The sequence below is a fragment of the Verticillium alfalfae genome, genomic scaffold (genome assembly GCF_000150825.1).
Source record: "Verticillium alfalfae VaMs.102 supercont1.13 genomic scaffold, whole genome shotgun sequence".
NCBI lineage: Eukaryota > Fungi > Ascomycota > Sordariomycetes > Glomerellales > Plectosphaerellaceae > Verticillium > Verticillium alfalfae.
Window position 1 is genome coordinate 85,799 of NW_003315026.1, and position 24,754 is coordinate 110,552.

Below are 24,754 nucleotides of genomic sequence, written 5' to 3' on the forward strand. Positions count from 1 at the left end.
TTCAGGATGAACCACTAGGACTAGCATGCGAATGGCAGCCGCCTTGATACTCAGCGCCAGTCATTCAAGCATGACAGCCCAATCGACTCGGAGTGGGTGTCGGCAATTTCTAAGGTGAGTGAACACACGAGATATGCGACGAACAATTGTTCTGACGGGACACAGTGGCTTGGCAGAGCTCAAGACTTGATGAGCAATATGGCGAGCAACTATGACATGCCTAGACTCGTTGGAGGGCAAGCATCTATTTTTGTGGCCCTCGTGTCAAATGTATTGCTCCTCAAAGTCTGCTGGAGTCATACACCATTCGTCATCATGACAATTTCCTACGGCATCATGATGTTTGCTAGTAGCTTCGTAGAAGAGGAGCATCACTTCTGGTACTGGGCTACGTCGGCATGGTTTGGTGGGCTTGGAATCGTTCAGCTGCGAAAGTATGTTTCTTTTGACCTTGCGACCCCTCCGAACCAGAGAGCTGACCTAGATTCCAGCACCAAGCAACCATTTTCAAGGGCTTTGCAGCTCTCGCTAGCTCTACTGTCCACTCGTCTCGTGCGGGCGTGGAATCAGACGGGTCAAAAGCATGCCGGGGAGCCGGACATTGTGAAAACGTTCTTGATGGCATCGCCGCTCACTCTCTGGGCTCTCGTCGGGGCCACATACGCACTGCTGGGCATTCGTATCCAACGTTGTCTCTCAGGCTTATCGCGTGTGTTGTCCTTTGGGATCGTCTTCGTCCTCATCTTGTCAGCTTTGACATTCAAGCTTGCCTTCACGCACGAAGATGCCCCGGAGCTTCTTGGAGGATTCGTACACGACATCAGCGCTGCATTGCAAAGGCTCACACTGGTGACTCGTGCCCGGATTGTGTTCCTAGATCTTGCAGCAGTGGCTGCGTACGCTCTTTCCAGATCGGTTGCGGAACCCAGCAGCGCCATGTCCATGGGTAAGTCAACACCAGCCTCCGAAACGTGGTCGCATTGCAACTCACATTCGCCAGCCGAGCTGCTTCATTATCTATATGCCCTGCTCGCAGCCACGCAATCGCGCGTTACAAATATCCCCCTGTTGCTCCTCTTTGAGGTCCAGTATACTTTCTTGGCCAGCCTGGATCTTGATGTCACCACCATCTCAACCACGTCAATACTTCTTCAGTACATGTCCTTTTTCGCGTTCGGGGGCACCAATGCCATCTCATCCGTCGACTTATCCAGCGCCTACAACGGAGTCTCGGGTTTCAACGTGGTGGGTGTCGGTTCTTTGACCTTCATCAGCAACTGGGCAGGGCCCGTATACTGGACCTCAGCAACAAATCTGCTTCTGCTGCAGAGGTCTCGGGGAAGGCCTGACTCATCTGTACTGTTCCGACATCTCACGAACGTCACGCTGTTTGCTACTTGCAGCGTCGCGTTCATCATGGCTGCGTGCACAGCTCTGCGGACGCACCTGTTCATCTGGACCGTCTTTTCCCCAAAATACCTCTACTGCATGGCGTGGGGCATAGGCCAGCACTTGTTCATCAACATTTTGCTGGCCAGCGGCCTGTATTGGGATGGGGCGCGCCGGTCATGAAATGGTCACAAGAGCGCACGGGGGGTTCAGCCCTTGGAGAAATCGCAGATATTCGCACATTCCATAGATTCCCCATAGCAGATGTACAAAGGCCATACCTCATCATCATAAACCCGTTGCCACCTCAGTGCCATCCCAGACCAAACGACTTGTTGCAAACCAAGGACTACAAAGTAACCAGCGCAAACCGTCCGCCGTAGTACACTCCCCTTCAGAGCTCCTCCTCGCTCAGGAGATCGTCCACGAGCGTATCCCTCTCCTTGCCCTGAATGACCGTCCCTTCGTCACTGTCTTCGTCCATACGACTGGCATTCGTTGCCTGGCTCTCCTCATCCTCTTCCTTGATGCGAGGTTCCGTGACGACCGTTCGTCCCTCCGTCTCTGTCCTGTCATCGCCCACAACTGACACGCTCCTGCTGACACGGCGATCGTCGGCTCCCGCCTCGCCTAGGTTGGCGACAATCTTTCCCAAGCTGATGTGGATCTTGTTCAGCGCATTCCTGCCGGTCGTGTCGGACACAATCTTGTCATTCACGGCGATGGACACCTCGTCAAAGGTCTCGCGGATCTTCTCCTCTGAGCTCGTTGGTGAAATGTAGAGTTTGCCGAGCAAGGGCGCCACAACCTTCTTTTCTTCCTCTGCGCGAGGGGTCAGTAAAATTGAAACGGGGGAAGGGGGCAAGGTAGGCTCGCTTACTTGTCATGTTACCGCTCAGACGTTCGAGGATATCGACGGCAAAGTTGAGGTGAATGTCGCCATTGGCTGCCTTCTTTTCCGTGTCCAGACCCAGACCTGGCGTGTAGCACTTCCTTGGGTCAGTCCAATCAACGAGACAAGCGCCGATGGTCGCGAGGCTCTGCATGTCCTCATTAACGTCGGCATCGTCGTCCTCCAGGCTCTCCCTGATATTGTAGAGCGAATGCAGTGCGTCCAATGCGACAGACTGCATGAGTTCCTGGTTCTCGGCGCGAGAGAAGCAGAAGACTGGCAGGAAGTAGTTGAGCGCCTGTCGCACGCTCTGGTTGTGCGCGCTCGAAGGGTCAAAGTAGGCGATGATGAGCGTCTTCAAGAGCTCGGATGAGGAATCATGGTCAGTAACGACGCGGCCGAGCAGAAGCTTCGATGCCGCCAAGGTAGCGGCCGCTTGGACCTCGGGAGCCTTGGACCCAGACCTGAGCGCCTTGATATAGACCTTCAACAGGGCTGGAGTTGTTGCGAGAAGCTGAGATCCATGGACGTTGAGAATGTCTGTAAGAATTTGCAACGCGGTGATCTGAAGAGCAGTATGACCCTTGGTGAAGAAATGCATAAAGAGCGTCAGGTTCTCCTCCGCCAGGGATCTGTCGAGCAGAGAGCACAGGCCCAAGCAAACCAGGCCCCTCTCTCGAACTGGAGCCTCGTGGCTTCGTACGGCGGGCACAACAAGGTTGTTGAGCATCGCAACCAAATGGTCGTTTTGTTGGAGATCCCCGGCCACGTTGGAGAGCATGCACTGAACAATGTGCAGGCACTTCATGTTGACCATGATCTCCTTGATAGCTTTCGCTTGAGACTCCTCTTCGTCTTCTTCCGAACCCTGCCCCCGCCTCTTGGGCGTGGTGTCGCCAGCCACTTCAGACCTTGCCGAGTGGAAGCTGTCCTCTGTGGTATCGGCGTCGGGTGCCACGTCATCCACGATGGTGTCATGAACGTCAGCGACAGCCTCCAGAACGATGCTGCAAAATTCCTTCTCGCCGGCTGCATCAGGGGCGCAGATGTCTCGGAGGACATTGACTGTGAGCTTCGTGACGTCGTCAGGCAGCTCTGGGATCGAAAGAGACTGCCGAAGGAGGGCGAACATTTTCCTCCGGCCCACCTCATCAGAGTAGTCTAGAGTGATGGCAATATGAAGCATCTGCTCGACGATGAACTCCTGTTCAACTGTGTCTTCTTCCTCGTCTTCATCCGCGGCGGCCTGCTGCGTCCTCTTGATAGCATCTACGAGGACACCAATGTAACGCTCGAGGTAGAAGGCCACTTTGGTGACCTCGGGCAACTTCTCCTCCAGCAGCGACTCGTATTTCTTGTTGTCTTCGCTACGGCAGAAGTCATTGAAACTGCGGGCCATGAAGACGGACTCTCCGGATAGAGTTTGCCAGAACTGGTCGTCAAAGACAACGGCTTCGCGGTAGTCTGGCCTGCCCTCCCAGAAGCCCGTCATAGCCTCTAGCGCGACGCCGTTCTCTGCGCCCGAGTTGACGACATCGATACGTTCCAGGAGTTCCTGAAGGCCATCAAAGTTGGGAGGAGCTGGCTCAGCTTGCTGGCCCTCTTCAGTGGGCTCGATTCCGGCGCAATCCTCAATCCAGCGCTCGCGGAAGAGGCGGCCAGCAGACTTGCGCACGTTTTCGTCTCGATCACGCAGACCCCAGCGTAGAAGTTTCTCACGCATCGACAGCGATAGGTGGCGGAAGTCGCCCAGGGCGGGCAGCAGCCTGGAGTACACAGCCCTCCTGGTAGCAGCGTCTTGGTCGCGCGCCCGCTCCAGGAGATGGGGCAGAGTGTTGGGCAAAATCGGCAGGTTCACAAGAAGAGACCGTCTCACATCTGCCGACGGATCATTCTGAAGGACTTCGAGCAGCTTCTCAAGCAGGCCTGTATCATCTCCGTCGCTATCGTCCGAGTTGCCGCCCGCTTCGGCCTGATTGCCAGCAAGCCGGCCGAGGCCAAGGACTGCTTGTGAGCGTACCATGGCCTCCTTGTCGCGGATTCTCTTGAGTAGCCCGTGTCGTAATTTCTGGAACAGCTCGTCGTCAATGGCGTCAAGCGAGTTGATTATGTGTGAGATGAGCTGCGTCGATCTATACCGAACGTATTTGTCCTTGGCCATCGAAAGGGGCAGCACCGTCTCCATGAGAAGACTCGTGAGTCGCGTACTCGGTGTTTCCGGCATGACGCTGGCGTCCTCATCAGCTTCTCCCAGGAATTCATTGTCCTTTTCGTTGGCGTGTCGCAAAAAGACGCCGACGAAGCGAATGACCTTTTCGCCGACGCTCTCGCTCTTCTTGACCGGCATGACCCTCAATACGCATCTGACAAATTCATGGTTGAAAGCTCCTTCGTCGAAATCGTTCATATCGGTCTTCTTCGGGTTCGTGGGCTCGTAGCAGCATGCTTCTTGGATCTTACGTAGGTTGACGACGAGCTTTCGATGGGACGCAGTGTTTCGTTGGGCGTCACGGAACACGGTGCAGATTTGCGAGCGCAGCGGGCTGTCTGGATTCTCGGCAGGCACGTCCACGGGCAACGAAGAAGCGCGCGATGTGGTCGAAGCTCTGGGGTTGAGGGTTGATGATGATGCTTTGTGCGAGACGGCGGTGGATGTCCGCGTCGACCGGGATGGTACTCGGCTCGGCATTGTGACGGATTTTGAACCTGAGATCAGGTTTGTGAAGAAGGAAGATCTTGTTAGTGCCGCTGCTGTCGTCTGGTCATGGGCAGCTGGGTGATTATGTCGGTTTTTCGGTGTTGTTGGAAAGCACTCCCACCCCTGGTGCGCTGGCAGTCGCTATCACCAGTATCGGGGGCGCGTCTGTTGTGGTTCCAGTCAATAAATTGCCAGAAATGGATTAGTGCGGGGTCCAGCTGGCGCCACGTGCTGATAAGCAATCAAGTGCAGACGATAACGAGCCCATCCCGAAAAAAAATCCAGTCCCAATCTGATCTACAGCGAGGGAAAGAGAAACCAGAGAGCTCGTGGCGGCTTCAGTTTGCAAGCTCGTACACGCAACAATCTTACCAATCCACCAAGCCATATCTGAACAACGTATGATGGCTCCCTCTGCCAATGCGCTGAAGCGCTCCAGGGGCCCGGCCACCGCCAACCATCACGCCGACGGTGCTCCCCAGCCGAAGTCGAAGAAGGCCAAGGTCGAAGCCAACCGCTCTCTCTTCGTTCGATCGCTTCCTCCTGACGCCACCAGCGAGTCCCTTGCCGACTACTTCTCGCAGCACTTCCCCGTCAAGCACGCCACGGTTGTTGTGGACCAGGCGACGAAAGAATCGCGAGGCTTTGGATTCGTTACCCTGACTGACGCCGAAGATGCTCTTGAGGCGAAAGCGAAGCTCAACAACGAACTCTGGGAAGGACGTCGTATCACGGTCGATCTGGCTGAAGCCCGAAACCGTGACCAGAACAGCTCAGTACCTAGGACTGCCACTCTTGCCCCTGTCGGAAAGCAAAAGAAGTTCGCAGGCGATAGAGGAGGCTTGGGTGTCGCCCAAGCTCATCATTCGCAACCTGCCATGGAGCGTCAAGACCCCGGCACAGCTTCAGGCTCTCTTTCAGAGCTACGGCAAGATCAAGTTTGCTGATCTTCCCATGAACAATGGCAGGCTCAGGGGTTTCGGATTCGTCACCATTCGTGGCGAGAAGAACGCTGAGAATGCAATCAAGGCCATGAACGGCAAAGGCATTGACGGAAGAACTATTGCTGTCGATTGGGCTGTTGAAAAGGAGGAGTGGGATAACCAGCAAGGCGCTGAAGTCGACACGGAGAAGCCTGTCAGATCGGCCAAGAAGATCAAGGAGAAGCCCGAGGAGAAGCCCGAGAGCAAAACCGAAAAGACTGCGAAGAAGTCTGTCAAGTCTGCGCAGCCAGCCTCGGATGACGCCGATGCTCAACTCAACGCGGATCTCGAGAACTTCATGAAGAACACCATGGGCAATCTCGAGGACGAAGAAGATAGCGACGAAGAGGAGGAGTCCGACGAGGACGATGATGAAGAAGACGACGGCGCCAAGCTCGAAGAGTCCGACGAGGAAGAGGAAAGCGACGCCGAGGAATCGAAACCCACAGAACAACCCGAGGCCGCCAAGAAGACGACGAACAACGACTCCACCGTGTTCATCCGCAACCTGCCCTTCACAACGACTGATGAGCAGCTCAAGTCCCATTTCGCCCGTTTTGGTCCCGTTCGGTACGCTCGTGTCGTCATGGATCGCGCAACGGACCGGCCTGCCGGTACCGGCTTTGTGTGTTTCTTTGACGAGGCCGACTCCAAGGCCTGTGTAAAGAACGCCCCTCGCAGCCAAGCCGCTCCTCTTGTCGGCAAGCACTCCATCCTGCAAGACGAGACGGCAGACCCCGAAGGCAAGTACACTTTGGACGGTCGGTTGCTGTCTGTTGCCCAGGCCGTCAGCAAGGATGATGCTGGTCGTCTGGCCGCTGATGCCGGCGTGAAGCGCCGGGCCAACGACAAGCGCAGGCTCTTCCTCCTCGAGGAGGGTCAGCTCGACACCCGGTCAGCCATGTACAAGAGCTTGTCGCAAGCCGAGATCATGATGAGAGACAAGAGCAGACAGCAACGCAAGAAGCTTGTGGAGGGCAACCCTTCCCTGCACATCAGTCTGACCCGTCTTGCCGTCCGTAATATTCCTCATAGCATGACCTCCAAGGAGCTGAAGCAGTTGGCGCGAGAGGCCTGTGTCGGTTTCGCTACAGATGTCACAAACGGCCTGCGCCAGCCGCTGTCGAAGGAGGAAAAGGCTCGCGCCAACAAGGAGGCGAAGGAGGCCGAGCACAACCGCAAGCTCAAGGGCAAGGGTATCGTACGCCAGGCCAAGATTGAGTTTGAGAGTCGTGACGGATCCAAGGTCACCGAAGCAGCTGGCGGAAAGAGTCGAGGCTATGGCTTCATCGAGTACTCGTCTCATCGATGGGCACTGATGGGCCTCCGATGGCTCAACGGACATCAAATGGACAATGACCAAGGCCGCAAACAACGTCTGGTGGCGGAATTCGCTATTGAGAACGCGCAGGTCGTACAGAGGCGCAAGGCTACGGAGGGGAAGCAAACGTCCAAGAAGCAAGAGGCCGAAGAGGACAAGGAGGAGCCTGCAGATGAGCAGGCCCCGGAACCCGAGAAGAAGACCGCGAAGCACAAGTCCAAGCCCAGTCAGAAGTCGAGCAAGAAATTTGCGCTGAAGACTGGAGCGAAGCCGCCTGGCTCGGCCAAGCCTGCAGAAACGTCAAGCAAGCCAGCGAGCAAGACTGCTGGTGGGTCTAAGACGGCGGCTGTCTCGGGGAAGAAGGCAGCCAAGGAAGAGCAGAAGGAAGATATGCAGCACAAGCTGATTGCGAGGAAAAGGTTGATGCGGAAGAAGAAGGCTCAGTCGCGCGGCAAGGCTTAATTAGGTCATTTCAAAGTTTGGTTGATGGAAGCTGGATGATATCCATTTGGCTCCACTGAGCTGTCGTATTTAGTGAATACAACGAGTTGTTTATGGCGACTGGGAAGTTGGTGCTACTGATCATGTATTCAATTGCTTTATGGAAGCAATCTTTGGGTTGGAAACTGTGTGCATATCGACAACGCAATTGGTGTTACAAGTTTCGGCGCACCAGGATAGCGACGTGATGCTTTACTTTTGCTTGATCTTGGGATTGGGATTAGTGAAAAGAGACCGCACATGGGAAGACAACGTGCGACAGACTACAACGCAACGTGGCGTCATGGGAACCTTCAGTCATCGGAAAAGTATTGATCGATAATTGTAATAAATGTATATCCAAGGCCGGTAGACTGGGGCCGAAAAACCACAAGAGAAGACGAGACGACCAGCCACCGTCCCATGTCCGGAAACGCCCTACAAAAATGCAATGCTTGGTGTCGAGATGACAGTACAGCGCCACGGCTATGGAGCATCTTCCTCCAGCCCTCCCTCGGCAGGATCCCTCTTCTTCCGCTTCACTCTGAAGAGCTCACCCAGGGTATCACTCAGACTTCTAGGCCGACCGGTCCCGCCAGAGGCCGACGCAAGGCGTGGTTCTTGCCTGGGCTGTATCGGCTCGTCCGATATTATGTTGAGCTCATCCTGCGAGCGGGAGGCCAGACCTCGCCTTTCGGCCACTTCTTGCTCCTCTTCCGACATGAACAGACTCGCGCGAATGCTGGTCCGGAGGCGTCTCATAGAGGGCCTCTTCAGCAAAGGATTATCGGCATTCCGCAGCAGGGTGTCTTTGACCACAGCGCTGACTGTTGATGACAAGGGTGATGGCGAGAATAACGGCCCACTGAACTTTGAACTTTGCGGCCTCTGTGACGCGGGAACAGAGAGGTGGCGCGGCGTCATCAATTGAGGTTCGGCTGTGTATGACATGGGTCCCAGACCGTCCCGGAACGGTGTTGCGGGTTCGGAAGGTGTCATTAATGAGGCCACCGCATCCTCAGAGATGGTGCGCACACCGCGAACAGGCGATTCGTCGCCTGACATGACCCACGGGTTGCTGAGGAGTGGCGCCGATTCGCCGGGGGTCCTGGGTGGGTTGATAGATGGTCTCCTGAGCGTTGGCTTCCCGCTGTCGTGCTGCATGTCGGTTTGAAAGATGCTGGCGTGTGATACTTTGGAGGAACGACGGGAACTTGACGCCCCGCCAGGGTTGACGGATGCTGCGAGAATGGTGCGAATCGTGACGAGCGAGTCCTATCGTTTCCTCGCCATCGATCTCCGAGTAGGACTCTTCTTCGTCCTCCCCTGGCCTACCGCTAGTGACCAGAAACACGCCAAAGAAGGTGAGCAGGCAGCCGCCGATGAATTTCCCCGCTTGTTCGCCAGAAGTGCGCTCGAAATCTCTGTACAGGACGGCACTGCCGACAATGACACAGAGGGTGAACGTCACAAACTGGATGGGGATCACCTGTGTCGAAGGAAACCTCTGCAGGGCTTTGTTGACGTAGCGAACTTGCATGACGGCTGTGAACAGCAGAATGAAGAGCAGCACATATGTGACAGGAGTCTTGAAGGCGCCAAGAAGGGTGGACGAGAGCATTGAGGAGACACCCTTGGTCGACAGGGCAGTGTAGCCACCTGATGAGGAGCGGTCAGTACATGATACGTGAAGAAGGTCGTTCCCCCCCCTCCCGCTTCGTCAGAATTGACGCCCAAGGATGCTACATACCGAAGAGACCGACAAGGCCGAGGTCAACCAGAATGGTTCGGTGGCCATACCGAGGGCTTGCCCACATCAGGATGGCGATGAGCGTGACGGTTACGGCAAGGTATACTTTGAACTCGATCGTCGTGATGTGATCCCACACATCATGAGGGTCCAGCTTTGTTTCCTCTTGTTTGGCGCTCAAAACGACTGTGACGACGCCGCCGGTCGCGATGATGACGCCCCAGAAGTCTCGCTGACGGAAGACTTCCTTGAAAAAGATGGGAGCAATGATGCAATTGGAGATAAGGGCGACGACACCGAGGGGCGACACGATGGACGCCGGCGCGAACCCATACGCCAGAAAGTTGCCGAGCTCGCCCAGAGTGATGAGAATCTGGCCGGCCCACCAGTATGGCGATTTGAGATAGGTTGAGGCAACCTGCTCTTCATCGTCCCCAGAGCTGTCAGACTCGGTTGAGTCTTCGGACCGGAACGACCGGGTCAGAGAATCGGATGTCGCCGACGTTCCATTCCCCGCATGATTGCCATTGAAGTATGTCTCGTCTTCGGTGTGGTTCTGTGGTGTGCCCAGCGTGCCATATGTTCCTCCTGCGGCTCCTCTCGCGCCGTTGACGCCGTCCTGATTAGACCTCAATGCTTCTTTGGCTCGTCGGCGGACGCGCCGGCGCTCGCGATGCAGACGAATGTGCGCATAGCGCTGCACATTCAGCGCAAGAGCGATGAGGACGTTACCGACAATGGCGGTGGTGATGCCGATAAGAGATGACCAGTTCTGCAGGTCTCCATTGTTGTCGTCGCTGCCAGAGTCCTCCCGGTGGATAAAACCGGGACCGGGCCCAATGTTGGGCATGAAGGACCCAAGGACGCCCATCGTTGGCGAGTCGCGAAGACGATCGCACTCAGGCGTACAGGCGCAGCACTCGGGATGCTCGAATGTGCAGCGAGGTTGTCGGAATGTTGGAGGTAACGGTACGGCAGCGGGATGTCGACACCCATGTACAGCCACTGCGGGTCAGATTGAGGGTCATCGAAGGGGGTCGAATGCCCTGTTGTCGAGGTGGGCGGGCGTGTCAGTCGCTCCCAGGCGAAAAGTACGAGCAACGAATATGACGGGAACGAGTGCGACGGCCCTGCGCGAGATCCGGGAAGCTGGCGGGCTTGTCGAGGCGAAGAGATCGAATCCATCTTGGCGCGGTAGGCAGAGGCAGAAAGCGGCTCAGACAGCTGACGAAGGAGATGCCGGCGGCGCCGTTTATGCGCCCCACAGTGGGCTGACTGACTGTGCCACACATTGCCAAACACGTCACAGTGGGGTGATGGATGTTGACCTCGCGACTCCCCGCTCAACTCCAAGTCGAGAGCGACAAGCTCCTTCTCATCTTCACCTTTCTCTTTGCGACCGTGTCTCCATCCAGCAGAATCCTGCCAAAACTGCCCGTGTTCCTACCCCCTTCTAGCCTTTGACTGTTTCCGTATTGTCTCTATATTAGTAAAACTTTCGTAGCGAGTTGTCTGCTGCTTGCTTGCTGGCAGGAGACCCAGCTCTCTGTGGTGTAGAGCACCACGTTCTCACATCTCCTTACCTTGCTTGATGCGCAGAAAGACCCAACATGCCGAGCGACGACCCCTTCACCAATTTCTTCCATCGCCTCAAGCAGCAGGTCGATGAACAGATCGGGACTGCCCTCCAGGGCGCGTTGGGCCTGCCAACGGTTCTCTCCAAGACCATGAACACCCAGTGGATGGACCCTCCTGCAACCACGTTCAACACACCCCCGGCCAACAGCACTGGCGTGACTGAGGCGCCGGTGGAACAACATGGAATGAGCCGTGACCCAGCACTCGGTCCCGCAAACTCCAATTCCATGCCCTGGTTAGCCTCCTTGGCGGACCCTGAGGTGCTTGCAGAGACCCTCTACCAGAGTCTCTGGATCTCGTTCCTCGTCGATTCGCCTCACTCACCACTGAAGTTGCGTGGCCTCCGCCAGCCGGTTCCCTCAGATTTGCCCGAGGGAGCCGACCCTCGTCACTTCGGCTTCGAGGATGCCTTTGAAGATCTCCTCATGGTCAGCAGCGGACAAGGCCTACCCGACATGAAAGAGAGATGCGAGCTGAAGAAGGAATGGAACCGGCTGTACCCCCAGGGTCTCCCGCCTGTGCTGTGGCTCCATCAGCTCTGTCGACAAGGACTGTGGGATGGCTGGGAACCGAGACCAGCGTCGTTGGAGGATATGATCAGTGAGAGATGGCGCCGTTGGCTTGCGGCACAGGACGATCGTTTCGACGACAAGTCTGCCACCAAGGACGACGACCAACAGGCAAAGGAGGCCGGGGCCACAAGTCCCTCCGACAGCCCTCTGACGGAGTCGACTGCGGCTCGCCCCTCTCCAGGCACGGAGGAAACGGAAGAAGACGCATACGATACCATCGCAGGTCGTCAAAACCCCCGGGGTATCGAGGCACATTTGGAGGAGCTGATGAAGGCCTTTGCGTTCGTCGATGACCAGAGCAGAGAAGGCAACGGGCGCGAAGTCCGTGACACCAGTCCACGCGAATTACCAGAGGGATGGCGGGTCGATGAGACGGTCCAGGAGCAGAAGGATGTCAACGGCAACACCAAGACAACGAGAATCAGCATTACTTATGACGATCAAGGCAAAGAGGTCGGCCGAGAAACGGAAACTCGCTCCCACTACTCGTGGTCCGCTACTCGCAGCCCTCACGAAAAGGGGTATGGAGAGAACCCAGATAACCACAAGAATGAAACAGGAGCTACGGATCAGGGTTGGTTCTGGAAATGAGAGAAGGCTTCTTCGTTGGCGAAAATCTTCTCATCGGGTCATGAATACAAAAACAATTCACGGATTCAACGGCCACCACCAGTTGGTTCCAGATGCTTCCCACAAACTGCCTGACTGACATTGTGCAATTCCAATGTCTGCTCTACGGGTGACGAAACCCGGCTGTTCATGGTGATATCTCGTACACAATGTCAACTACCATGCCAACATCACGATCATCACGCCGCAGGGCACAGCCGTGCTTCGGATCGCCGCTCATGCTCGCCATAGATTGCCTCTCACCCGCAGAGAAAGAAGTCTGGAGTCGCCCAAGCGTCTGCGACGGCGTATGGCGTATGGCTCCTCGGTCACACTGACATCATTAACCGATCCAAGCTGGCTGGATGCAACCTGCAGCGCATCGTCGTTGCGCGGCCGCAAGTCATGTTGCATATGGACAGGGTCGTATTATAGTCTTACCACAAAGAAAAGGTGCAAAAAGGTGCAAATGAAGGAACCCAGCCTCGCCGTGCCGCCACAACCTGCAACACAACCAACGCAGACCAGACCAGACCAGACCAGACCAGCCTGCTGAAGATATTCATATCCCTGGACACGCGCTCCTGCGTGGCTGGCCGACCTCTGCCTTCTCGCAGTCACGTCCCCGTCCGTGCGCGTGGTATCACCAAGGATAAAACTCTAAGGCCTGATATGACGCTCTGCTAATGATTGACAGAAAGGCGAGAAGTCAATCTCTGTCTCGCGGACGGCCCGGCGGCAAGAGGAGAAACAAACAAAAGGAGAAGGCAGCATCGGCTCGCGGGATGGTACCTCAGCACGGTCGGGGTCGCGTCCGCTTCCAGGTTTGGTGCTGACCGTGAATCGGGCTGCAGAGGGGTGCTATTCCCACTTCGAGGTCGGGCGGTGGGGAGGAGCTTAAGAGCTCTGGTAACGTCCAAGGATTCGGGAGCTCGGTTTCAACCTTTTGGGGCGTCATACCAGTGGATGGGACGGACAAAAGGGACAATGGATGCCAACCACCCACGCACCCAGCCAAGCAGAGTTCCGAGTTGCGTGCTCTCTCTCGACCGGTGTGGCTGACTGACCCAGCGCGCACAGAAAGCTACTTTTCTTTCCCGCCTTACCCTGCCTGCAGCAATTGGGGAGGCTCAAACGCGGAGCCCAAGTGGTCCGGCCCCCGACGACCGTGTAACGATGCTTGACACGACGAGCAGATGGGCTGGCGAACGGTGTCGTCGCAGTACCACCGCCACGTCACGCCATGCCATGGTGTAGACCATACGGCACACACGCGCGCGGCGAACTTCGGACGGCTGCGGCCACACGAGCACGAGGCTATGAGCGCCGCCAAGAGTCAAAGGTCGGCATTTGCTGGGTGCCGCGCCACGATTTCTCGAGTAAGGAGAGACCTGCTCAGATGCCCCGTGCTGGGTCGGCTCTCTCTTCATCTCTCTCTCTCTCTCTCTCTCTCTCTCTCATCTCTCTCATATCAGCCTCCCTTACTCATCTCCTGATATATGCCATCGGGGACCAGGGAGTGATCGAGGCGCGGCCGGGGAACGGTCGTCCCACGTCCCGGCACGGCATAGAAGGCCGGCAGAGCTTCGAGCCTGCCTCTCTAGCTCTCTCCACCTAGCCTTCGAGCTTCCCAGGCCCTGCTGCACCCACCACTGTCCAAGCTTCCTCGACCAGCGACAGGCACCAGGCATGAAGAACCAGTCCGAGCGAAATGGAACTGAATCTCCCCAATGGGCCCTAAATGGGGATGGGCTCCCCCCCGTTCGCTCCCTTCCCAAGTGAGGTAAGGGCGTCAGAAGCTAAAACGAGGCGGTGCGGTGGGAGGCCAAGATGCCGAGCGAGCGAGCGGTTTTCCCTAGTGACGGATAAGGCGTTTGACGTTGTTGGATCGGAAGCCGAAGGGGGGTGAACTAGTAGTGAGGGGGATGGGCAGGGGGTGTAGACGAAGGTAGACGAAGGGGGGTCTCTTTCACTGGGGGTGGAAGGATGGAGGACCCCTCATCATCTTTGTTGCACCCCCTTTGCCCTGGATGCTCTGCCAAGATGCGAGCAAGGTGCGATAGTTATGGATCCGTCAGGAAAGTCCAGGAGCTAGCCACCGCCCAAATACCTGCCTCAGGAACCCCTGCGTCCCTCCCTCCTGCTAACTCGCAATGGATGGGCTCCCCCATATCCATTTTCCCCTGACGCCAAACTGCCTGCCTACCCAGGTACTGTACCATGTCCACCGGCGCCCACCTTGGTGCGCTCCTGCCGACAAACAGCCGTCCGTTCGGTTTCTTAGGGTACCTAGATGGGGCGCGACGCGTCGGCCGACAGCGGGCCCTTACGTTATGGACCCCCCCTCCATGCTCGGGGTTTCCCCTTGTGTTTATTTTTATGTGCTCACAACAGGACACCCATCTATCACAATGATGCCATCTGCACAATCCGCTACCGGGATCATCGTGGCCTGTATGGCCCGGAAAGGCTGTTGCAAGGCCGAGTCTCCCGCTCACAAATGCAGGCACATACGGCAGACAGCCATATTGGCGGTGCCAGGCACCAGGACACTCTGGAGAAACTCAAAGTGGTCCTCTCGCTGACTCGTCAATTCGCCAGCGAAGCCAGACCCCGTTTCTCGACTCAGACACAAGTCGTCGTGGGTTTACGTGGCTATTCCGGCAGTGCTCGAGAGGAGAACCCAAATACGAGCAAAGGAGGAAAAAAAAACACCAGTCTCCATCACAGCGAGAAGCCCACCACGACCCCATTTGGAGAACCACTTCGTCTACCGTAGCAGAGGCCCCCCATCCTCGATCTCATCGGCAGACGTTGACGGACTGACTGGCAGGTGCGCTGTCAGGCATTACATGTGTGATTGTCTCCCTCACCAAGACATACCCTGAATCCCTACACGGCATCCTGTCGGCGTTTTTTTTGGAAGTCAGTGACCCCCCGAGCGAGCCCGCCCAGTAGGCACTTGCCTTAGCACCCCGACGTCTGTCCACTGCGGGCCCTTGCTGGTCCCGCGACGGCGGTTTCGCTTTGTTCCAGTGCCACATTGAGAGATCGACCATCCGCCCTTGCTCTGCCCCCGTCCTTCTGCCCTACCTGCCCTTCCTGTCCTGATTGCGCCTCGAGAGTCTAGGTGGTAGAGGACTCGCCCGGGGGGGGAGAAGACCAACTTGGGCAAGATGGGCAAGACCTCGCGCCGTTTATGGCGTGTCAAGTCGGTGTGCGCGCGCACCACGTTTCACCAACTCTATGTTCGAGGTTGTATCGCGTCTGACGATCTTTCTTCGATAGGCTTGGCGGGAGACGGTAGCAGGGGGATCTCGGGGCAACGTAATCTGGCAGCCCTGGCAGCTCTGGCAGTTCTGGCAGCTAGCTCTGTCTCTGCAGCCTGCCGTCCTAGAACGTCAAGCTGCCGACGTCTAGGCTCGGCTTCACGCGCCAACAGCGTGGCTCGTCACACCGACTGCTCACCAATTGCTTTTTGATTGAGACATCGAATGGCACATGCACTTCCTTATCATGGACCACGTCGAGGGGCTATGACTTCTGCCTCGTACGGTGGCCGGTCCAGGAAGGGATACCTGGACATCCCTAGCCTGGAACTCACGTCACTGTTCCTTCATACCCTGTGCTTCCCTGTGAGGTCGAAGACATGCTTGCCATGTGCGTATGTGCCGTGCCTGTGAAATAGGGCTAAGAACTATACACTGAATGGTTGCCAGGCTGGTTGGGTCGCACGAGAAATCTCTACCTTCGAGACACACACCCGTGCCTGACCTAGGTACCTACCACGGATACACAGCTTCGTGCCCTCGATTCGATCCACACACACACGAAGAGAGGAGCAGCTGCAGCTCCGGAAACCGGGTCGTCTGGCTGCGATGCGATGGTGCCGCCACCAAGAAAAACCTCCAACGATGGCCGTCGTCAGAGGCCAAGGGCCCGCTGAGGAGGGGCACGCAGATGCTTGGAGGTGAGCCGCTCAAGGGTAGCCAAGGCAAGATGAGGCGAGGTACCACGAAGCGACACTCGGGAAGCAACAAGGACGCTCACCACCAATGCGAGGAAGCCCCGCACGCGCATATGCCCAGAAACTCCAGTTCTGCAGTGCGTGGTGCAGCTTGCAGCAGAGGAACAGGAAGCCGCTCTCGAAAAATATTGCATGGCTGCAGGTCCCCATGCTGCATCGCCCCAGGGCATGCTGTGCCCTTGACAAATGTTTGCACCCTCCCGCCTCCTCATGCAAAACAAACTTTCTTCAGTGACCTCGTCCTTGTGTTGGTCGAAGTAGTCAATCGATGATCGCCGCATGTGAGACTGCGAAGCGGTGTCAGGTGCGGTTCGGTTCAAAGAACGTCGACACAATAGCGCGGGCTTGTCCCCGAGATCACGTTCCATGCAACAGTGTCGAGCTGGTACCATGTAAGCGGTCACGTTCCGAACGTCAAACATGGCGTAGACGGAACAACATCGACACGAAGGTGTGAAAAAAGGACGCATTTCGACGCACAACTGTCCCGCCGTGATGGGACGCTCCGCTATGCTGTGGGGTGGGCAGCACAAGGCCGCTCGACTCAACGCGGGGGCTCGACGTGAGATGTGCGACTGGTCAACCGTCTGTGCGTACTGTTGGGGCTTGATGCAGACTCGTGGACCGACTGACAACCCGCCCGAGGCATTTGCCCTCTCGAATACTGCAGGTGGAAGACCCCGGATATGCAACAGCAAGCTTGCCTAGTCACACACTTTTCTGACGGACAGCTTTAGCCTAACAGTCCAGACGCTTGGAGGTCCGAACGAGGCAAGAGGACTGGGAACCAACCACACGTGGAATTGCCAGGGCCATTGTCCAATCGAGACTCACATCCCAACTTGACATGCCAGCCAAGCAATCTGTTACCTTCCCAGCCTTTCGGCCTTTCGGGCTGTCTTGCCAGAGGAGGCAGGACGAGGCTGGCAACGCCATTCAACTCCATCATCACACTTCCACTATCATCCCGCGATTCTTGATTCTCCACCGCAATCATCATGCGTGGGCATCGCAGATATCGCCAGTGGGGTGCTCAGGTCGAGAGGGCTGCATATGCCAGATTAGCAATAGGCGGCCAGAGTTGCACCAACACGACTTTTCTGGCCCTCGAATAATGTGTCTTCTGCTCGTCTGCAGATGACGCACATATGGAGTCTGGACCTTTGCTAGACCCTCCACCGGACACAAAGGCTTGTCGGCAGGCGTGCCGCAAGAGGAACACACACGCAAGCACGCAGCTGGCAAAGCTGACGAAGGAGGAAATACATGGGCAGGTACACTGGCAGCCCTCCCCTGGACCATACTGGTAGCGAGGCCAGGCCCTGGGCCAACTTCCAGGGTCTGTCTGGTCGAGGGCAGCCGGAATGTGGCGCCGTCGACCTTGTTGGACCAGGAAGGAAACCCCCTGCTGCTTGAAAACTGGGGATAGAATCCCCCAGCGGAGAAGGCCAGGTCAGGGTACGGTGCTAAGCCGCGTCGATCATGATCTGTCACAATCGGCATCGCTCTGGCTCAGGTGCGGTATGGCGGTTTGCAACGAGGATACAGTAGAGAGGTTTCGCCTCGAGCACAGGGTTTTTGGAAGCAGCGGCGGTCTCACATGGGTTGCCCGAGGCTGGCAAGATTGGAGGAGATGGCTTTCGGACAGCCGAGGGGGACACACACAGCCGCGGCTGGAGGGATCTGACTCCTCCGAGATGCAACTGTGCGGGACGGTATGCAACGCACGCCGGGTTGCTGCTGGGCCTCTGAGCCATGTCGGCTGGCTAGACTTTGTTGGCTGCGAAGAGAAGGGCAACAAGTCAGCATCCAGTCCTCGTGTGATACTTTCGGCGGATGGGTGGATAGATCAAGGACAGTTCATACATGTCAACCAGTCAGCCTCAGGGCCACACCGCGAGGCAAGGTGGTAACCGGCATCCCTGACGCCTGCAAGCAAGCTGGTGTCTGGGGGAGCAATATCGGAGGTGGACCAGGTGAGAGAGATTGGGATAGATGGGCGTAACCCAAGATTGTACAGTAGTGTGATTGACGGCTGCGCCATGGAATTACGATGGACAAGGCGGTTCCGAAGACGTACGCAACATCCTTCTTTGGTCGCAACCCCACAAGGCCCCACGGGCACAGCGACATAGGTGAGGGAGGTTGGTGGCAACCCGGGGCTCGGCTGTGATGTGTGACGATTGTCGACGGGCAAGCCAAGGGTCGAAGTGTGTTGTTGACTGCAGGTACAGATGGACCCCGAGAGCTTCGAGCCGAGCGAACGAGAGGGTGGCTGACGGTGGCCAGTCAGACGATGACAAGGGCGTGTGGTGCTCACTGTCGAGAACGGCCTGGGTTGCGAATGGCTGCGTTAGCTGCGAGCCTAGCACCTGATGAAGCATTGGGAGCAAGATGTTCGGAGCCAACTCAGTTGAGTCTGAGCAGAGCGAACGCCTCTTCACAAGCGTGGGAAACAAGACCAAAAAAAAAACCACGTCGGAGCAGGCCGCGAATCGAGGCTTCAGCTGTCACTCATCCTCGTCAAGGCGACCACCCAACATTGGGTCTTGCTGACCGGTCAGTCCAGGGAAGTTGCAGTGGAGCTACCATCACTTGCAGCAACTGCGGGCCGGGCACCTCGAGTGCGTCTTGCCCATCCTGGAGTACCTTTGTGTGTCCAACCATAACGCGTCACCGCCCTCATCTTATTGTCCATCTCTCCGCGGGAAGCTGCAGCCCTCCAGTCCTGCACCTGCTTATGCTCATGCTCCTGCTCATCCTCTGGACTTTTTTTTTTGCCTCTCCCCGTTGGACTCTTGCCTTTTGAACCTCTACATGTGCGATCTTGCTAGGGAGGGGGTGCTCCTGCCGGATTGCGCAGAGTGCAGCCGAGCAAGACGAAGGAAGAGTTCATCTCAGAGCAGCAGGACGAAAGGACGCGGTACCTTGCATTGTGGTTCCAGTGCCTTCCATCTGTCCCAACCATGTGTCCATCTTTGCGGCACTTGGTCCTCGATGGCATCGTGGTTCAACCCTCCCTCGTCCACTTCACCCACCTGCCCATCGTCCACCCACACACCCACCCACACCTCCACCACCACCACCACCACCATCAGTACCACCATCGCCACATGCCATTCCGTTCTGACATGCGCTCCCGGACTGCCAGCCCGCGTCTGGATCCCAGCGGCTTGTCACGCTCATTATCCTCAGAGATTAGGCGACCTGATATCCCATTTCCCAGGCCGTCTCGAGCTCGTCTTGGCTTCCATTCGCCATTTTCCCGATGCAGTCCATCATCAGCAGCGCCCGGATAGGCCCAGCTCTGCACAGCGCATCCTCTCTGGCCCCAGGCGCTGCGTTTGACGGATCTTGCTGCCACTCCCATGGATGGCCCGCTCAAACGGCTCGAGCTTCACATGTCGCATGCTTCATGAGCGCCGTGGGACATATGATGGTGGCCATTGGAACGCCTAGTCCTCTTTCTTGCTGCTTCTCGCCTGGGCTCGCTTCGCAGTTGCAGCATGATGACGGCTGCCGCTTTGCTCCGTCTCCAGATCACGAGCCGGCACGCCTGCATAAAGGTGGTGCTGTACTATGGACACGCGCGCATTGCGTTCGAAATTGTTGCTGATTTACTCTGCCACTTCGCTTCGCACCGTGCATCCTTCCCCAGACTCGGCGTCCACGCCATTCTCTTTGCGTCGACGACCCATACGGACACGCGACATGGAAAACTGCCCGTCGCAAATTAACCACCTCTGCTCTGACGGGATAGGACAGAAGACGTGTAAATGACAACCACGCGGCGACAGACTTTCTCGTCATGCCGGCCCAGCATCCCCCGGAATCCGCACCCGGAATCTCCTCCTCAACCGCCAACCAGACTCGATTCGTCGCTAGCCAAAGCCAACCACACACGCGGTGCCCCAGCGCCGTCAGCCTGGCCCGCTCCGCCCCGCCTCCTCTGTCCCTCACGCAAACCCCCCATCCGTACCTCAGATGGGTGTCAAGTCTTGCGCCGCCACTGGGGTGCTGCGACACTGTCCAGCGCAGAAAACGAGACCAGAGCATGCCGCTCCTTGCACACAATACCCACTAACTCACGTCGGCGCCGAACCACGCTACCTAGCCTTCCCACTGATCACAGCATGTGGCTTCCCGCCGAATCGTCTACTGTGAGCGTTGCGGTACGAGAACCCCATACGGCGAGTCGAGTCCGCTGACAACCAGCTCTGTCATTCTATGCATGCACATGCATCAGGCGACCTTGATTCATAAACTCGTTTCCATGCACCTACGCTACTCTCACAAGCAGGTAAAGCCTGGCGGCATGGCGCGCGATGCCCTGCTCATGCTCATGCTCGTCCAGTGTGCAGAATGCATCCACAAGGTGCGCCTTGCACACAACGTACCGCCAACAGGAGACCAACACCAGCACCGTTGCTCCAACGTGCCGTGCCCCTCCACCCCTCTCCCTCCACCCCCGTTGACACTCGCTGGAGTCGCGTCTCGACTCGTCTTGCATCCGGTCAGGCTCCTGTCGCGACACCAGTGCCCAGCAAAGACCCGAAAAGAGCGCGGCCGGGATGCCAGGGGTTGTATTTTGCTGCGCAGCGCATATTGCACCCTTTTTTGTTGGGTCTTCTACTGGGAGGGTTAATTACGGATCCCCCATCCACGCCGCGCAGCAACTCGCAGCATGCTGGCAGGGTTCTAGGTTGCACCGGGCAGGGGGCCGTCATTACCAGCATCACATCCTTCCCCTGCCCGCCCCATGCCCGTCCGTCGTCCCCCTTGTAGGAGGGGGAGGGAAGGAGGTTGAGGAGACTAGACCCAGGGATCCAGAGCCCAGGAACGCTTGCCCAGCTTATCATTCAACAAAAGTCTCACGGACCCCCCCCCGATTCACTTCCCCCTGTTCCCGTTCCATCATGCTCTGCTCTGCTCTGCTTGCCCTCAACCTAGCCTCGTTTCTGCTTGTTTTGCTTTGCCTGCTATTGCATGCCGAATACAAGCTCGACTTTGAGCACACGAATTCAGCAGTTTGCTGTATAAGGAAGACTTGTGTCGCTTTGCTGTCAACTATTGCTTTCCCGCCCAGCTGTCAGTCACCCACGTCCATCTGCAGCGCCCAGACAGTTTTACGCACAAACATTTGGCGTGCACGTCCACAACCACACCCCCGCGAACCCGCAAAAAAGGTCATATCAACACCAGGAAAAGTTCCGAAAGTACAACAGCAGATCTGGACTTTTTTTTCGATTTCTGAGCGAGCCTGGAGAGGTCAAGCCAGCACCGACGCGGTGTTGCGCTGGAGTGCAGTCTTGACGTTGGTTCCCACCGTGGCTCTAAGACCACCATCCTGGCGTAGCACGGGGGTCTGAGACAGGAACGCTGAAGAAAAGAGAAAAAGGAAGCATTCGACGGCCATCATGTGGGCATCCGCGCCATTACCCATCTACTCCACCACCCATAACTTCAAAAAGGCAGCTCGGCGGGCTACCATTGATAACGACAGCTCGAAGCAGGATGTCTCCTCATCAACGTCCCGCCCGAGCACCCGGTCCCGTCCTGATCCTCAGAGTTCCAAGGACATCATGTTTGAGCCAGCTGTAGACGGCCCGCCTTCGCCCGAACGAATCCGTGCTTTCAGTAAACACGTCAAGAGGGTCTCAGCTCTGGAATCAACCTCTTCAGTTGCAGCTCGTCCTCACGCCACGGATCGCCCCTCGTGGGAAAACACGCTTGAGCACATCACCTTGTCCAGGCGATCCTCCGGCCGGTCAACTTCGAGCAGCATGCCATCACGCGATCGACCAGAGAGTGTTCAATTGTTCGGAAAGACCATCTTCAACCGAAAAGTCAGGATGAGGGCAGAGAGCAATGCCAACAGTTCTTCCGGGAGCTCACTCTATTCGACTGATCAACCTCTGGATAGCAACCCCATACCCCCGCCCAAAGAGCAGCTTATCCCCGGTCTGTTTGGGCGGCGCAAGATTCCGAAGACGGACCCTACTTCCGTAGACCGTCCGGCCTCTAGCAGTGGTAACAAGAAACTGCTCATCTCTGGTCCCTACAACTTTCAGCACGTCACTCACACGCGGCGAGAACACGTGCCTCAAGCACAACGTGAAAGTCGCGCGGACTTCTCGGCTGCTCGTCCACCAAGACCCCCCCCAGCTGCTCCCCTGCTGGGCATGGAAGGCGACAGTCTTCATTTCTCCAACTTTTCCTCTGAGGCTCTGGCCATACGCGAAGATGGTGCCCCGGTCGATCTACCCACTCAAATATCACCGCGACGCCTACCGCCGCAGCAGTCCCCACCGCTTCAACGACAGGCGCCAGGCATGGTCTCACCACGCCGCCTTATGAAGCGTACGCGCTCACAGGAGCAGATGCACAGTGCCGCATCCCGCTCGGCGGCGCCTCCCCGGCCTCCCAGGGCTCCCGAAGACGCCATCCCGCCTATCCCGCCTCCTCGTATCTCTAGCAGGACGTCGACCCGGTACGACGCGACCGATTCTTTGATCGCTGGCTCGTGGGACCGACCAGTCACCGGCGGTGGGTTCCGTCAGCCGAAGCCTTTCCCTCTGCCTGCCGAGAGTGATATGCTTCCCACAACAGCCGGCGAACTCCTTGCTGCGCGATCCGCAGAGGTCGAATCGCCGTCAAGCCCAACTTTCCCACACGCAATCACGACGCCCGATGATGCTGCGTGGCCCCTGACGACTTCGAGCACCACTTTCGCGTATGAGACTGCTCTGGCTGATGTTCCGGAGGAGGATGAGCAGCATGTAGCATCCCGGCGATCGCGTCTCAGCTTGGCAAGCAACAACTCCTCCCTGCGCGGAAGTCATTCGGTTCCAATGCTGCGCCTGTCGGCACAGCTTCAAGCAGCACAACTCCAGTCCAAAGATCCTCATCGGCCCATGAGTGGTGCTTCCGACACGCTGGGACGATTCGACGTGATTGCTGCTCAGCGCGCTCTGAAGGCAGCATTACATGAGACGAGCGAGGTTGAAATATTGCCTCGTGAAAGCTGGGAAGATGACATTGACTATTGCTACGAACACGAGGCTGAAGCTGACTTTGAGTACGCTTGGGATCGGCCATCTCTTGACGGTGATAGGGATGAGGAGGATCATTCTGTGGATCTGGACGCGACAGCGACGACGGCTTCCTACAGCTTCTGCGTTGACGAGGATATCGAGGGCATTCAGCCATTGTCTGTTGGGCTTCAACCTGTGCCGGCCCGGCACTTTGACATTCCGGCCCTCAGCCCTGTTAGTCAAGCGTCGACAGCCACCGGCCACGAGGCCATCACGCCGACAGTTCCGTTGATGCCAACAACGTCCAACTTCTCACATCCACGAATCGAAAGTGCATGCCGCAGTCCTACTCATCTGCATGTGCGAACTGCATCCCGTGCATCTAGCTTCAAAGAATCCCATGGGTTCAACCTCTCGCCATCCCTCCTTATCCCAGGCGATTTTCAGCAGCAGATGGTCATGGCAGAGTCTCGCGTCGACGAGTATTCTGATGAGATGCTCTCTTCTGGGGCAGTTCGTTTCTCTTACGGCACGGATGCCCCTGTGGCGTTGAGCACCTCCGGCCTGTACATTCATGATCGCACCAGCACGTCGACGACTGGCTCGAATTCGACTGGGCATACCACATCTAGCGACGAGCGCCACATCTCAGCAGACTCCAACTTGACTGCCTTGACTCGTTATACCAGTGGCACCGCCTTCGAGGCGTGGAATCCCAAGGCTTTAGATACCGTCGATCCTGCTTCCCTGGAATACGACGAAGTCCCACCTCTGTCATCACCAAAGAGCCCGAAGAGCCCATGGTCAGATGGTGGCGATGTCATGTCCCGCTCCATGGGGGATATACGGGACGAGGAGAGGCGTATCGCAGCCAGTGCAGGGCGTGATAGTGTGCAGTCCACCAGAAACAAAGAAACATACAGACATAGGCGTCAGAGGGCACATACCACGAGTTTGAGCACCCCGGCTGGCGGCTATGCTCTGTTTCCGCCTGCTTACGCTGGCAACCGGATCTGATGGTGGAGCATCAACTTGTACTTGATGAGGATTTCCAACCCCTACTGTGGCCACCTCGCACCCCCGGCACCGTTTCTTCAAACACGGTGTCGCTGAGTCGTGGGATACGCAATGTTTTCTTTTGTTCCTTTCGTTTCTTCTCACAAAGACTTTTGCAGGCCTGGCAGTACATGGCCTGTACGCACGCTCGTTTACGGGAGTTTCCTGGAGTTTTTCTACCGGTGTTCGAGATTGGCCGTTGGCTGCTACATCTTGGGGGCTTTCACCGATCATCTTTTGCCCGTCTTTTTTTTTTCCTACACTTCGAGCACGGTTATTTTGATCAGACAAGGTTGCTCGCAGGA

At 56.9% G+C, this 24,754-nt stretch overlaps 8 protein-coding genes across 8 annotated transcripts in view; 5 read left to right on the forward strand and 3 right to left on the reverse strand.

The window, feature by feature from the left end:
* Positions 1-1,572, forward strand: part of VDBG_08658 (GPI ethanolamine phosphate transferase) — a gene marked incomplete at both ends in the record, with an annotated part of 3,159 nt that extends 1,587 nt beyond the window's left edge. The window contains 4 exons of the mRNA XM_003000816.1: positions 61-114; positions 166-434; positions 912-946; positions 1,001-1,572. Coding sequence (XP_003000862.1) covers positions 61-114; positions 166-434; positions 912-946; positions 1,001-1,572 — 930 coding nt within the window. The remainder of the gene's footprint in view (positions 1-60; positions 115-165; positions 435-911; positions 947-1,000) is intronic.
* Positions 1,573-1,783: 211 nt separating this feature from the next.
* VDBG_08659 (condensin subunit Cnd3) lies at positions 1,784-4,970 on the reverse strand (the record flags this gene model as incomplete). The annotated part of the gene is made up of 2 exons (XM_003000817.1): positions 1,784-2,211; positions 2,270-4,970. 2 exons carry the CDS (start codon positions 4,968-4,970, stop codon positions 1,784-1,786), a joined length of 3,129 nt encoding a protein of 1,042 aa, XP_003000863.1.
* A 413-nt stretch (positions 4,971-5,383) lies between these two features.
* Positions 5,384-7,745, forward strand: VDBG_08660 (nucleolar protein; the record flags this gene model as incomplete). Its single annotated transcript, XM_003000818.1, has 2 exons — positions 5,384-5,755; positions 5,808-7,745. The coding sequence occupies 2 exons, from the start codon at positions 5,384-5,386 to the stop codon at positions 7,743-7,745; spliced, it is 2,310 nt and encodes a 769-aa protein (XP_003000864.1).
* Positions 7,746-8,249: 504 nt separating this feature from the next.
* Positions 8,250-8,525, reverse strand: VDBG_08661 (conserved hypothetical protein; the record flags this gene model as incomplete). The annotated part of the gene is made up of 1 exon (XM_003000819.1): positions 8,250-8,525. One exon carries the CDS (start codon positions 8,523-8,525, stop codon positions 8,250-8,252), a length of 276 nt encoding a protein of 91 aa, XP_003000865.1.
* Positions 8,526-8,781: 256 nt separating this feature from the next.
* On the reverse strand, positions 8,782-10,384 carry VDBG_08662 (conserved hypothetical protein; the record flags this gene model as incomplete). Its single annotated transcript, XM_003000820.1, has 2 exons — positions 8,782-9,422; positions 9,514-10,384. 2 exons carry the CDS (start codon positions 10,382-10,384, stop codon positions 8,782-8,784), a joined length of 1,512 nt encoding a protein of 503 aa, XP_003000866.1.
* A 739-nt stretch (positions 10,385-11,123) lies between these two features.
* On the forward strand, positions 11,124-12,314 carry VDBG_08663 (predicted protein; the record flags this gene model as incomplete). Its single annotated transcript, XM_003000821.1, has 1 exon — positions 11,124-12,314. One exon carries the CDS (start codon positions 11,124-11,126, stop codon positions 12,312-12,314), a length of 1,191 nt encoding a protein of 396 aa, XP_003000867.1.
* A 3,554-nt stretch (positions 12,315-15,868) lies between these two features.
* Positions 15,869-17,067, forward strand: VDBG_08664 (predicted protein; the record flags this gene model as incomplete). Its single annotated transcript, XM_003000822.1, has 3 exons — positions 15,869-15,996; positions 16,052-16,436; positions 16,888-17,067. The coding sequence occupies 3 exons, from the start codon at positions 15,869-15,871 to the stop codon at positions 17,065-17,067; spliced, it is 693 nt and encodes a 230-aa protein (XP_003000868.1).
* A 4,709-nt stretch (positions 17,068-21,776) lies between these two features.
* VDBG_08665 (conserved hypothetical protein) lies at positions 21,777-24,410 on the forward strand (the record flags this gene model as incomplete). The annotated part of the gene is made up of 5 exons (XM_003000823.1): positions 21,777-22,605; positions 22,659-22,719; positions 22,787-23,695; positions 23,780-23,959; positions 24,026-24,410. 5 exons carry the CDS (start codon positions 21,777-21,779, stop codon positions 24,408-24,410), a joined length of 2,364 nt encoding a protein of 787 aa, XP_003000869.1.
* Between the last annotated feature and the right edge of the window lie 344 nt (positions 24,411-24,754).